This window comes from Bactrocera oleae, chromosome 6 (assembly GCF_042242935.1).
Source record: "Bactrocera oleae isolate idBacOlea1 chromosome 6, idBacOlea1, whole genome shotgun sequence".
NCBI classification, from domain to species: Eukaryota; Metazoa; Arthropoda; class Insecta; order Diptera; family Tephritidae; genus Bactrocera; species Bactrocera oleae.
The window spans coordinates 21,473,075-21,487,100 of NC_091540.1; the positions used below are offsets into that span (position 1 = coordinate 21,473,075).

The 14,026-nt window shown below is 31.9% G+C and overlaps 1 protein-coding gene across 4 annotated transcripts in view; it reads right to left on the minus strand.

Annotated features, from left to right (window-relative positions):
- The window catches only part of cert (ceramide transfer protein), a 51,442-nt gene that overhangs the window by 9,485 nt on the left and 27,931 nt on the right, over positions 1-14,026 (minus strand). For 3 of the 4 annotated variants that reach the window (XM_036360317.2, XM_014237664.3, XM_036360321.2), the window contains 3 exons: positions 3,397-3,624; positions 3,019-3,250; positions 2,736-2,938 (listed from right to left, as the gene is read on the minus strand). In XM_036360317.2, coding sequence (XP_036216210.1) covers positions 2,736-2,938; positions 3,019-3,250; positions 3,397-3,624 — 663 coding nt within the window. Of the gene's footprint in view, positions 1-2,735; positions 2,939-3,018; positions 3,251-3,396; positions 3,625-8,549; positions 8,680-14,026 lie in introns of those variants that run through there. The other variant, XM_036360322.2, reaches the window with a different exon arrangement.

Below are 14,026 nucleotides of genomic sequence, written 5' to 3' on the forward strand. Positions count from 1 at the left end.
AAATGGGGCATCGTTAATTATTCAAGATATCATATATATAATAATATGTTATAGTTGTATGTTGAAAATATGTGAAATTAGAACACAAATTACGCCAAATTGCGAGTATAAAAAGTTCTGTTACACTCGAACTTAGCTTCTTGATTATTTAATATGAAGTTTTGCCAACACTTGAAAATATTTCCAAGCATTTGATAATTACCAATTGTGAGAGCATAAAATGTCCGATAACACCCGAACTTACCTTAACCTGAGAAGGATTTTCACTTAGCTAGTTTGGTTAATATAGCTTAAATGGCTTTAGTTTTAATAGCATAGTCCAGTTTTGTACTTTAATTTCTGGCTTAATTATAGTCCTTTTTATTTTCTTATAACGGACAGGCGTAACAATGGCTCAATTGCGACTATCTGCAATACCAACGCCATCAAGGCGACAAGGAACGCATTACTAAGTTTAATCAAAATATCTTAATTTTTACTCGCTTGCACGAACATTCATCATCATTTATATAAGGTTTAGTAAAAATAAATGGATTATTTTGCAATATTTGTAATCGGTATCTCCTGTTGTGTAAGTGCGATCTGGTACCGCTATATGACGTTAGAAAATAATATTTCGTACTAAAAAAATACGTAACTGCTTAGAGATGGTGTGAGCGCTCGTTAAAGATGAAAACCAGCAAAAGTAAAATATGCCATATGGTATTTTAGTTTTTCTTCGATAAAGACGGAAATATAAGCCAAGTGACTGAAAATGTGAATAGTGTTATGGTCATATTACTATGATAGCCATTCACCCGCAATTGTTTTTGTCAATTAGGTACGATAATTTTTATGTCAACGATGCACACGCTCTGGACGGTCCAAAATATCGGTGAAATAATGGATATAGTCGAGTCCAACCGTCATGCAAGCACTCTTTCGATTGCCCAAGAGCTAGCTATTGCATCTAGCCATTTAAAAGGGACTGGTTACAAAAAGAAGCTAAATGTATGGATATCCCTCACAGGTAGCGTTGTGACTTTTATAATTAAAAAAAATTTAGATTAAAAATTAGATGTAAGATTTTTAATTTCAATTCTGGGAATTTCCAAACATCGGGATTACAAATTGAAAATTTAATTTTCAATCCAAGATGTTTGAAATTAAAAACAGAAAATTGACAAGTAAGGAGGGCTAAGTTCGGGAGTAACCGAACATTTTATACTCTCGCAATGATTTAAGCCGAGCAAATGCTTTCAGATGTTGGCAAAACGAAAATTAAACTAAGTGAAGTATTGCCCCTTCTGAATTTTTGGCAAAATGCCATGCTGTCATCACTAAAATATTCTCTCCAGCCATATGCACTGGATTCCACATACTTCGTGTCAGGGTCCTTGAAAAGTTATAGTCCGATTTCGACAATTTTTGGGGGTAAGATTAAATACTTTGAGGACATTATTTGTGCAAAGTTTAATTCTGATAACTTCATTGCTGTTTTATTTGTACACTGTAAAATGATAAGAAGTAGGCTAGGTTGTCATCCGCCCATTTTCATAGCGTATAATAGGAATGTTTGGATAACTTCACACACCAAATTTGGTTCAAATTGTTCAAGTAGTTCCTGAGATATTCCACCTAAAGGTGGGCGCTGCCACGTCCAATTTTTACACCTGAACCTATAAAGCCCTTTCCTACCATATGTTTTGTGAAGTTTAATGATTGTGGCTCATTTAATCAGTGAGTTGTCGCACTTTTAGTACTTTAATACAACCGTTATATGGGGAGTGGATGTGATTATTATCTGATTTTACCCATTTTCACAGTGTATGAAGAAATAAGGAAGTGACTTCTTGTCAGCAAGTTCGGAAGATATGTACATTAAACCATTCAGGAGGCGGGGTCATACCCACTTTTAAAAAAATTTTAGTCCAGAGGTTTCTCGCTACTGCGATCGCCTGTATCAAACTACAGTTTTGTATGTTAATTTGAGGCTTAGGTTGCCAAAGAACATACGCAGCAAGTTTCATCAAGATATTTTACAATTTTAATCAAATTATCGGATTTCAACTCGTCTCGTTATTCTGATCATTTATATATGTATGTATAATTGTAGCAACATGTAAAAATTGAGAAAATAATTTTTAATTCAAAAATTAGAGTAACAAATAATAAAAATTATATTTTATTAAAAACTGGAATGAAAACGGAAAGGAAAGATGAGGAATAGGAAGAAAGCAATTAAATATACAATAAATAAGACAAAAAGTGGTAAGCTTTGTTCATATTTTGTTAAAAAATAAGCTTTTTATTTCAAAAGGCAACCAAAATAGTAGATTACGAAATACGCAACGCGACAAAATATAAATTCGAAACCATTTATTTTTTTAATTTTAAGTCATAAACTTAGGATTAACAATTTTTCAACCCGGTATTTCGGATTCAATTTTTATTTTTATCAATCCGATATTTGGGATAAGAAATTTGGAAATTATTTTTAAATAAGATTTTCGGGATACGTCTGGGTTCATTCTAACTATGTTAAATAAAACCTTAAATTTAAAACAAAAATAGTGGACGTAGACGATTTATACAGACTCGTATATACAACTCTTGTATCTTTTTCTAATAGTTTTAGGTGTTTCAAACAATCGTTAGATGAATAAACCTATTATACCTTGTTGCAACATGTTAAGAGAGTATAAAATATCTGAACCTGGAGTTAATTTACATTATTTGTGATGTGGCTGACTTACTTCTTGTTTAGAATATTCCGTCGAGTTATTACATACAACCCACATGTCTACCGCGTCATCATCTAATCCATCTGTTATTTTGCGCATGTGAGACCAGAATAATGCATCACGTTGACTGGCGGGCCAAATGCGTTTATGCGTTTGTAAAAAGACAAATGTGTCTGGTGAAATTTTCTCTAATATAGTACAGTCTTCCAAGGTTGCTGTAAATGTTTAAATACACCGTTATATACAAAAATGTTTACTGAATTTTTTATATTTTGAGAGAAATTTTGATCCTTACTCTCCCATTCATTGCGAAATTCGGGCATAAAAAAGTAATGACACATTTCGCGTGCAGTTACTCCATTAACACTGTGATATGCTTTCAATGGGTCCATCACTAAACCATTCACTTCCTCTTCACGCTTGTACATTTTTATTTCACCTTCATCTGCAAATATTTGCCAACCATTACCTCCTTGACCAACTCCTTCGCGTGCATAATGTAACTGCTCACGGCACACGCGATCGATCTGCAAATAAAATCGAAACTTACTAAATATGCCCAAGTAAGCTAAGTAACGTATACTTATACAAATCAACCGAATATGATTTTAATACACTTAAATAGCACTTAAAAGTTTAGTCTCATCTCTCATTTTTATTCATTTTTCATTACCTCAGGCCAGAGAATGTGGCTTCTAGCTAAGCCACCAGTACCGAACTCCTCTGTACTGGGATCATCTCCTTTTTGTTGAGCTTGATATGGCACATTGGCCAGAGTCAATGATTGTTGCGTCTGCAATTTTAGTTTGGCCCGAATCTGCATATCCTCTTCGATCTTTTCTAGCCCAGTTTCAACAGCATCAAAAAATTCATCTTCGGGCAAAGTGGAATGAGGACCCTCCTAAAATATTTATAAATATTTTATATAAATTTAAAGCGAATAATTAACTATGGCATGTCCGAAAAAAAGACGGAAAATATTAAATCTTAAACTAATTTAAAATGTATATTTATACCTATGCATCATATGTCCATATTTTATTTTGAAGATGTAAAAAAAAATAATAAAACAGTAACTATAGCATTTACTATAGGTGACGGTTCCAATGTAATAAAATCCGTATCCGCCTGTCTATTCGTAAGGCGCAAACTCCGCTCTTTTATTTCTAAATTCGGAGTATTTCGTATTCGTTCGCATTCAAGGGAGATGGGCGGAAACGGAAAATAGCCACGCCTACAATGTCCTATAACTAAGGCCATTAAAATACAAAACCGCAATTTTGCACTAATTTTAGCATCGAAGTATGGATAGGCATTTGTTTTATATTTTTGTTTCTAAATTGTGCGTAATAGATTTTAAGTACATATCTCACAAACCACTAAATTTAAATCCACCAGCTTTTTGCTTGCACTTGCAAATATATCTACTACTTTGACTCTTACAAAATGCAAAAGTATACTAGTATACATGTATATTAGGGTGTCCCAAGGTATAAAGAAAAATTTTTCTTACTCGAAAATTAAATTTATTCTAAATGACCTATGTAGTCGGATTCTCTTTGGGTAAATTGTCAACCATTTTTACTTTAATTTCTTGGTCTACGTCGTCACTAAATAATGATGAGACAGCTTTCTCATCGGTTAGGAGTAAAACAACTTTCGAGACCTTTGTATCGAAATTTTCTTCATTGTCTTGCATTGACTTGCAAAGGGTCTAGTCCTGATTTAGGATAACGCTTTTACATCCGAAATACATTGGAGCCAAGGCTTTTATGAGATTTCTTATCTTGACGCTATTAATGGTTCTTTATTTCCATATGAAATCACTACCACGTTCTTATTTTGATTTTCGAGCATCTAAAGCAGGCAATAATTTTCAAAAGGAACAATCACAAACTCTGGCATCTAATTCTGAAAATCAATTTTAATGGATTCCGCACGATCTTTGCGTTTTTCGGTACGAATTCTTTGAATTGAGGACTTACTTATAGGAAATTCATCAATATTGAATCCAAGTAATTCAGAACATTTACGGTATCCCTCATAATTTAGAGACACATGTCAAGCGCTGCTAGTCATTTTGGATGAAGTCTTTCCGAATTGATTTTTTGAGTTGCAAGCACTCAACTTAAGTTGACTAATATTCTTGTAACGATATTATGTCTGCGTTTGAATTAGATGGGTCTTCTTGTATAGGATCATAAGATGATGTCGATCGAGTTGACTCTGCGATATATATATTTATATGGCCTTTTCCCTTTGTCAATAGTTCTCAGGCGCGTCCTAACCTCTTTATCGATCCTCTTTTTTTTTGACTACTCCATCTAAGTTGCCCTTGCTCCAGTTGTCGTTGCAGAAAAGGCTTTTCTTGTCTACCAGGGGTTCCTGACAAACTCTTGTCATTGCTGTCTTGAGTTTTCTGTGCATTTTTTTTGCAAATCCTTCCAAATTTTATATAAATTCACAAGTATCATTTTACTATTTGGAAAAGATTTTGCAGTAATACAATTTGATGTTTTGATGACCATTAAAATATATATATTTTTTGAAACTTCGTAATTCCAGTTGACATGTTGATCGAATCAAAATTATGTGTTTAAATATAAGAAACATTAATTATAAAATGCATATCGGTAGGTGGAGCCTATCGGCTGTAGTAAGCAAGTATTGAGAAGTTTCGATGCAAATCGGCACGAGTTATCGTAATCCTAACTACACCACACTTAGTTTCTAATTGTTTCAACATGATTCAAACAAAATAACTTTAATTTTTTTGAACACAATTTTAATTTTTTTTTTTGAACACCCTAATGTATGTATACATATTATGTACATACATAAATTCAAAGGCAATCAAAATAATTTATTAAACTGTCGTGGGAACGTCAATGGACGATGGTGCTCCGTTCTCATTCATGAAACCAAACAAGACCACTATATCTATAATACACCAAAAACAGCTAAGACAACTTGAACAACAACTTCCCTTCTTCGAATGTTCGAGTGAGAAAATTAAAATTATTCCTTGAAATTTTTGAGTTGCTGGCAATCAATTTTATTATTTGAAACGATTTCCTACAATATTGTAACGGATTTCTCGATCAATCGTCTACTTAGTAACTCACTCTTTAGTTCGATCACTGGATTGTTAAATAAAAGTCTCAATTTAATGGCTATACACTTATCTTTATTTCTAATTCCAACAACTGAACACTTATTGCTCGTTATTCGAGCTTACCACTACTTGCTTATGTCTCAATTGCTCTTAACATGACAACACTCTAACTAGAATTGTGTGTGCTGCACAACCTGGCAGCCTTTATATCCGTAAAAGCATGCCATTGTTTTCTTCAATTACTTTAGTAAAATTTGAGATATCTGATCGCCACCCTTAAATGTTGTTAAAACTAAGTTTTCTTGCGTAAATGAAAAAATGGGTCTATTGCAAAGCGATTTTTGAAAAACCGATTGAGATCATCGAGAAAAGAACAAACCAAAAGTTTTAAAATTTTCAGTAAATATCGTAATTCCAAATAAGAAAATATTACATTCCATCAGATTATTTTACTTTACAATTACAAAATAAATACTAATGAAGATATCGGTATTAAACTTTGCACACTAGTGCTTTCAAGGTGTGTGTGTTTCATTTAAAAATGGTTATAATTTACATATACATATGTATAAATAAATATAACGGGTTATAACTAAAAATATCCACAAATTCACTTCAAAATACGAGCCATAGTCAGCAACCCATCTTAGTTTAGTCAGGATACTTGAGCAAGCACGTTGTACACCGTTAGTATCAACTTCCTTAAGGCACTTTCGGATGCGACGTGTCAGCTGCTTCAAATTTTTATTATTGCACCCATTTTCATACATTAAATCTTTGACTTCTCCAAAAAAAAATCCTTAATCGATCGCCAATGTCGTAAGTTTTTCGAATTCTTTTTTTAGGCACAAAGTATATGTTTTTGTTGAACAAGAACTCCAATATCGCATTTGCATAATGAGAAGAGGCTTTAACCGGCCAAAATACGATTTCATCGTTTTTATGGTTTTTATATAAGAAAGGATCCAAAATTGTGTTCAAACATTGATTGATGTACGTCTTGTGATTTATTGCCAGCCCATTTAGTTTAAAGAATGGCTCAGAAATACCCTTAGGAGAATCTGCTAGGTAGAGCATAACTTTAGGCTCACATTTTTTTTAAATTTGTTTAATTTATCTCGGGAGGCGTCGTGACTTAATGTTTGTGTAATAAACATCGTTGCCTGGCATATGCGAACCGATGAGTGATAAGTAGCTCTCGTCATTCAAAATGAATGATTTTCCACTCAAATTCTTGCACATCTACCGACATTGTGATTTCACTTGACTTATCTGCTCTTCAGTGTGCCCTGGATAACGCTGCTTTTTCTGGCTTTAATATTAAGTCTATTTAACGTTTTGCAGATTTATGGCTGTGAACATTCGAATTTTCGTGCGACTTCGGTTTAACTTATGAAATCCTAATTGTTTTACCCTGTCTTCAGCTTCCGAATGTTTTGGGGCGTCATAATAGTCGGCTTTCTTCTCGAACCCGGTTGCCTTTCTATTTTTAGAGTACTTAATATTGATATATTGCACACACGTAAACTTTTTCCCGTCGGTTTCTTGTTTTTTTTTTTTTATAAAAATTTACAACGCTGTCACCGAGGTGTTGCTGCTTAGAAACCATTTTAGGCACTAATTGAATTTGCAAGCTATTATAAATTATACGTCAAAAATATGATGTAATCAGTTCGCTAATTACATAATATAGGTAAGCATTTGTAAAGTAAAAATAACAAAATATCAGGCCATTAATATTAGTGCAAATTTTTAGTTATAACCCCTTATATACATATATATAAATAATGTGACACATTCTGTCTGGGATAAACTAATAAACTACTGATTTTAGTAAAATTAAGCATACTGTGTCCAATTTGATTCAAATAAAAAGATAGGTACTATATATCTCAGTTATGTTAAAAGTTCTTTTTTTTTTTGACACATATTTGCATCAATCATTTTTTAAATTAAATCTCAATCAATGTATTAAAATGTTTATTATAAATGTCTATTATAATTAAATACTATACCATAAAAACGTGGCCGTATCTACTAGTTGTACTATAAATCTCAGATACTGAGTATGAGTACTTTTGTACATTTGGCTGACTTTTAAAATCAGGTATCATCTTTTTATGTTGGTAATTGATAATGTGTCCCTGCGTCAAAAATGCGTTAAATGGGATTAATATTTCCCCTAGACGTCATATACTGGTACATATATGCACCTAACATAAAGATGCTATACATTAGGTAGACTTTATACCGTGTACCAGTATATTGAAGAATAAGTAAGATATTTTAACAAAATTAAGTAACCATTTTATTTTAGATTTAGGTACAATTGTTTTGTAGCAAAAATGGCTAAAATCGATCCTCGATTAACTCAAGCCGTTATATATATCTTTTTGTTATTCTAGTGGACTTTATTTCGAATATACATATCTGTCAAATTGTGTGTTACAGTACTCTAAGTTAATGCCAAAAGTAAATACAAATTGCTCTCCTTCCTCTAGGATCAATATACCCAATAAATTGACTTTCTAGTTTACTCTATACCGTTTATATCAATCAATGTTTGAAATTTTATTGGAGTTAAATTAACAAATTAAACATAATAAAGTTTAGCGCCGAATATGAATTAACAGGGTCCAGCCTCCATAGACCTACAATGATTATAATTTTTCTTGGAATTTATAAACGATATAAATTTTTTATATACTTACATATATTTCTATAAATACATTTGAAATAAGTTTGTTTACGGAAACTCTTAGCGAACAAAAAATTAGATGTACCATAGGCTCACTTTTGGTGTGATTATTGTTGTCCTTCCCCTTCAACTACTTTTTGATTTACATAGTTTTAGTATATACAACTTTTTCTTTGAATTTAAACATTTATCAAATATTTTTAAAATGTTATTCTTTACAAAGATAATTGCACATATTTGTATATATATGTATATACATATGTATGTACATTAGTTTATACGAAAACCACGATTAATTTCGCGACAAATATTGGGCAAATAAAATAACACATTTTTATTACTAAAACCAACCGTCGATGACGAAAACTCTTTATCATTGTATAAACCTACAAGTAAACAATCTTAAATACATACGTAAAATTAGGCATTCGGTACAAGTTGCCTCCAAATTATCTGCTACGACGTTTGTCCAAACTAGGCATTTGGTACGGGTTGCCTACTAATATTATTTTACTAAAACGTCCAAATACTTCAAAAAAGGCTCAAATCTGCTATTGCGTGTTGCCGTGTTATGTTTTAAAGTTTATAACTTTAAGTATATTATTTTTGGTGCATTATGAAACATTTTTCGATTATTAAAACTAAAAAAGATAAAATTTACGTAGTTTTGATCAAAATATTATTTGTTTTATCAAAACTCTATTATATGTTCAAAATATACAAATCGAGGAAAATGTGGAGATAGATGAAATCAGCTTTCTACATAAAAATGCTGTCGTATAATTTTGCGGTTATTTTAAACAACTTAATTGTTTGATGGTTTTACCGAGATTTGATGACGATTTCTTCTTCTCTCCAGAAAAACAATATAATAATTGCCAAATAGTAAAACCACCACCTAAATTCATATACATATTTTTCTACTTGCCATAGGACCAGATGTTCGCAAATATTATTTTTAAAAAATGATGGACGTAGAATATTTGCAAAGCATTAGTTATTACTTATTAGATTGCTTTAATTATTATGTGTGTTGTGTTATGTGAATTGCACATGATTTTTGTATATTTATTTCGATATTATTTTATATATTCTTAAAAGTTTTCATTAAATATACCTTTTCAGAAAAAAGTTATTGTATTACATTCCTTTTTTTTAATATCTGTGCCCAAAAAACGCTAATTTTGATCAGGTGATCTCAGCTGCATAAAATTCTTGGAACATATGATTCTTTTGTTACTTGTACTGTACAATGCTCTTTACTTGCAGTAGAAATATAATATAACATTTAGGCAGTAGCGTTTACCATGTTGGCCCTAACTCTCTTAGTAATCTAGGTACGCTCTTACTACATGTTAGGTCAATCAGTGTTCACATTACAAAATGGTGGGAAAGAAACGTTTGTACTTATAATTACGGGCGTTAAACCAAAGTATCATGTCAGAAAGATGACAATGTTTGACTGTATATTATATTCATCTGAGCTTGTATACGAATTGATATGCGAATTTTGCAAATTAAAAAATAACTATAAAGCTCGCCCATAGGAACGTAAGTACTCCACAATTCCATTGATTTTAAAGCTAACTATAGTCGTACAATTTTTTATATCGAAAAACAGCGCTCTCGCTTTTCACGAGAAATATATTTATTAAAATTCTCGGAATTTAAAAAATCATACTTTTTCTAATATTACTTTTGACCAGCGTTGGCAACCACAACTACCTATTTGGCGGTCAAAACTTGAACGTGTAGTGCATTTTAACTATTTCTTTTTCCGTTTCTTCCAAAAATGTGTACGCTTTACTTAAAATTGTGCTGGCAAACATTGTTTTTGACTAGGTTGAACACAACACTTTACGAAAAATACTTTGCATAATTAGTTTAATTGGAAAGCTAAACTGAAAAAAAAAATCAAGCACTTGTGTATACGTATTACTGACCTTGAAGAAGCATACTGTGGTCCTCGTTTCTTAATAAATTAAAATAGTATATGAATAAAATATAATAGATAATTGATAATTAGTATTTTGCAACGGTCTACAGCTGGACGTGAGTCCAAAGCCTTATAGTTTTATAACTCTTATTGATTCATGTTTTCTAACTTTTATCGCTTTTAAATACTTTGTATATATGTACATATATAACAATATATTGTATACGATTATATACAAACATGTGTAAATGTACAGGGTGGTTAAAAAAATATTTATTTATTTGTCAAAATTAGTAAAATAAATAATAGTCCCTATTCGATTTTATGCAATTATACCAGCGATTCTTTCAATCGTCGAAACCCTTCTTAAACTAGATTATATACAAGCTTGTAGCCTTTAGCTCTTTCAGCGAAGCACTTTTAATGTCACCTATGCTTATAAAACGACGGCCTTTTAAAGTTTTCTTTATTTTTGGAAATAGGAAGTCACACGGAGCTATGTTTGGCGAATATGGAGGCAGGGGCATCGTTACAGTGTGTTTTTGTTCAAGAATTTACGAACAAATTCTTTGATCCATTTCTTTTAACAAACGAAAATCGCCAAGCTCATAAAAGCACGCCGAACATACTGACAATGTCAGCAATGAATGCAGCTGAAAATTTTTTTGTACTTCAGGGACATGTACACTAGGGTAGAGCGAAACATTTTTTTTTTGCTTAGCCTAAGGCTAAAATCTGTAGATTATAAAAAAATAAAATTTTTGGAAAAATAAAAAGTTTTTTTTAGCATTTAGAGATATCAGTTTTAAAGTAAATTTTCGAGTTAAAATTTTTATTTCTTAAAAACTTTTGATAAGTGTTCTAGAAGCTGTGAAGAGTCCTCTTTCTGGCCAATTAAAAGTTATCAATTTAAAAAAATCTTTGGTGGTCATTATTGGAGTTTTAAAAAGAAGTGTTAAACGGCAACATGCTTTTCTTAAGCGTTAAAATAAATTTGGAGTCAAAAACCGTCACATTCGGTAATTTTTATGTAAATGGAAACAGTTTAAGCCAAAACATAATAAAATTTTTTCGCCCCTAATGTACACATACCCAATAAAGTCTGCGTTCACCGCCACATTTTTTAAAAAAAAAGTAAAAACACAATGTAAATATATAATTCAGTTCAAATTTTTTACATGTACTTCTTTATATTCTTAAATTCAAAATGTAAAAACAAAAATGGATACACCTATTTTAATTTTTTGATAACGGGATTTTAGTGTAAGAACAAGTAAACATAGGCACCGTTAAGTCTGCGTTCAGTTAGCTTGAATTGGAAATACCGTTACTTCTCATGAATTTGTTTCTTCTTTTTGCGTAGATTCTATTATTACTTTTTATATAATTAACCGTTTAAAGTGCTCGCGACGCGTTTTAATCATATTAAAAAAATGGAAACCAAAGGAAAAGAAATAAGTGTGTCGGAAAGTAAAATTATCATTAAGTTGTGGAAAGATGGCGAAAGTTTCACAAAAATTGTTCAAACTATTGGAAGAACGTATTCTTCTGTCCAGCGCGTCGTAAACAATTAAAAAAAAAACGGAATTTTAACGTCAAAACCGCGATCTGACCGTTCGAAAATATTATCAGCCCGGGAAGTACGGAAAATAATAAATATGGTGAAAGTTAACCCTCGAATTACGTCCACAAAGATTATTGAAAACGTAAATATAACCATTAAAAAAACAATTTGTGCCAAAACTGCTAGAAAAATTTTACGAAAAGCTGGATATCATGGTAGAGTCGCTCGAAAGAAGCCATATATTTCACTTGTAAGCGGACGAACGCGCATTGAATTTGCTCATAAATTTATATGTAAATAGGTCGCCGGAATTATGGAAACAAGTAATATTTTTGGATGAAAGTAAATTATGCATTTTTGGCATAAGGGGTCGAAAAATTGTCAAAATCTTGTTGGTAAAGTTAAACACGGAGGTGGCGGAATTATGGTGTGGGGTTGCATGGCGGCTGGTGGTGTGGGTCAGCTTGAATTTATTGAATCTACAATGGATAAATGGGGTTATTTGAACATTAAAAAAAAAATATTTGAAAAAAAGTGAGTGCAGAGAATCTTGGATTATCTCCGACGTTTTTGTTTGGCGGAAATAGTTAAACTTTGGCTCTTGTACAATGCTCCTAGACAACTTAAAACGCCCCCTCAATCACCTGACCTCAATCCTATTGAGCATCTATAGGATCTGTTGGAAAAAAGAATTCGTCAGCACAACTACAAGTAAAGAGTGTTTGCGAAGTGTTACGAAGGAAGAATGGTCCCAGATTACAGCTGAGGAAACAGATAAGTTGGCAAGATCAATGCCAAATCGATTGAGCGAGGTTTTAAAACTAATTTTAAAAATGAACGCAGATTTAATCGTGCCTATGTTTACTTGTTTTTACACTAAAATCCTTATATCACAAAAATGAAAATAGGAATATACTACAAGCGCGGTGACGCGTTTTCATTGGTCGATGTTATTTCTCCTTGGCGCGTCACACATTTCGTCGCTGTTAAGTTGCAAATATATGCATCGTTTACGTCGGATTTGTGGTTGCAATTTTTTTCAACATTAATTTGTGTTTGGCCTTTGCGTGTTTCAACATTGAATTCTTTTACAATTACATATTATTGTTTGTTAAAAAAAAAACATATCACCTACCGAACGTACAAATTTTGTTTCAATTCTTCAATACAATTTAAATATTACTGACATTGTTAATAAATCGTATTTTCTATTAGTCGAATTTCGACCGCTGGCGACCCCAGTACATTTTATAACATTTTTTCCGACCAATCGACAAAGGCCTTTTTTTGAGCGATTGACAAATTGTCCAACGTTAAACTTTTTTTTATAGTCAAATGTTCATGCAATATTGAATGTATGCTGGTCCCACTAATGGCAATGTGTACAGTTGTCTTAATATCACTTTAGATCACATGATTATCTAGCAAAATCAGTATCAGTTTGCGCTTAGAAGAGTGATATACGACCTCGATTAAATTCACCATACCATCGATCAACACTGGTCCTTGGTGGAGCTTCATCCCAAAAAGTGAATTAAGTACATCGATGCCGAAAGTTGTTCGATTTACTTCCATTTTTTGGCCGAGATGAATATTTTAAGTTACTGTAAATAACACAAATAGCGCTCGGTGTAAAACTATTTATTGTAAAAGTTTCTGTACTAGGGTGAGCCAAAAAAAAACTTTTTTAATGTTTTTTTTCTTAGTTACCATCAAAATCTCATCCGAAATGATGAAAAAAAAATCTGTTAAAGTTTGAGCTCTTAATATTAATATTAAGAGGTGGCTCATTGATATTTTCGATTTCTCATATAAATAACACAGGAAATTTTGTTTTTTTTCTTTGGATTTTTATTGTATACAAACAAATAATTATAGTTATAAATTTTTATTACTAGACCCACGGGGAATTCAATACATAATTTTCTTTCCCCAGTAGAGATTGGACCAATGGTTCTGCGATCGACAGTTCCAACGGCGAAATCTACAT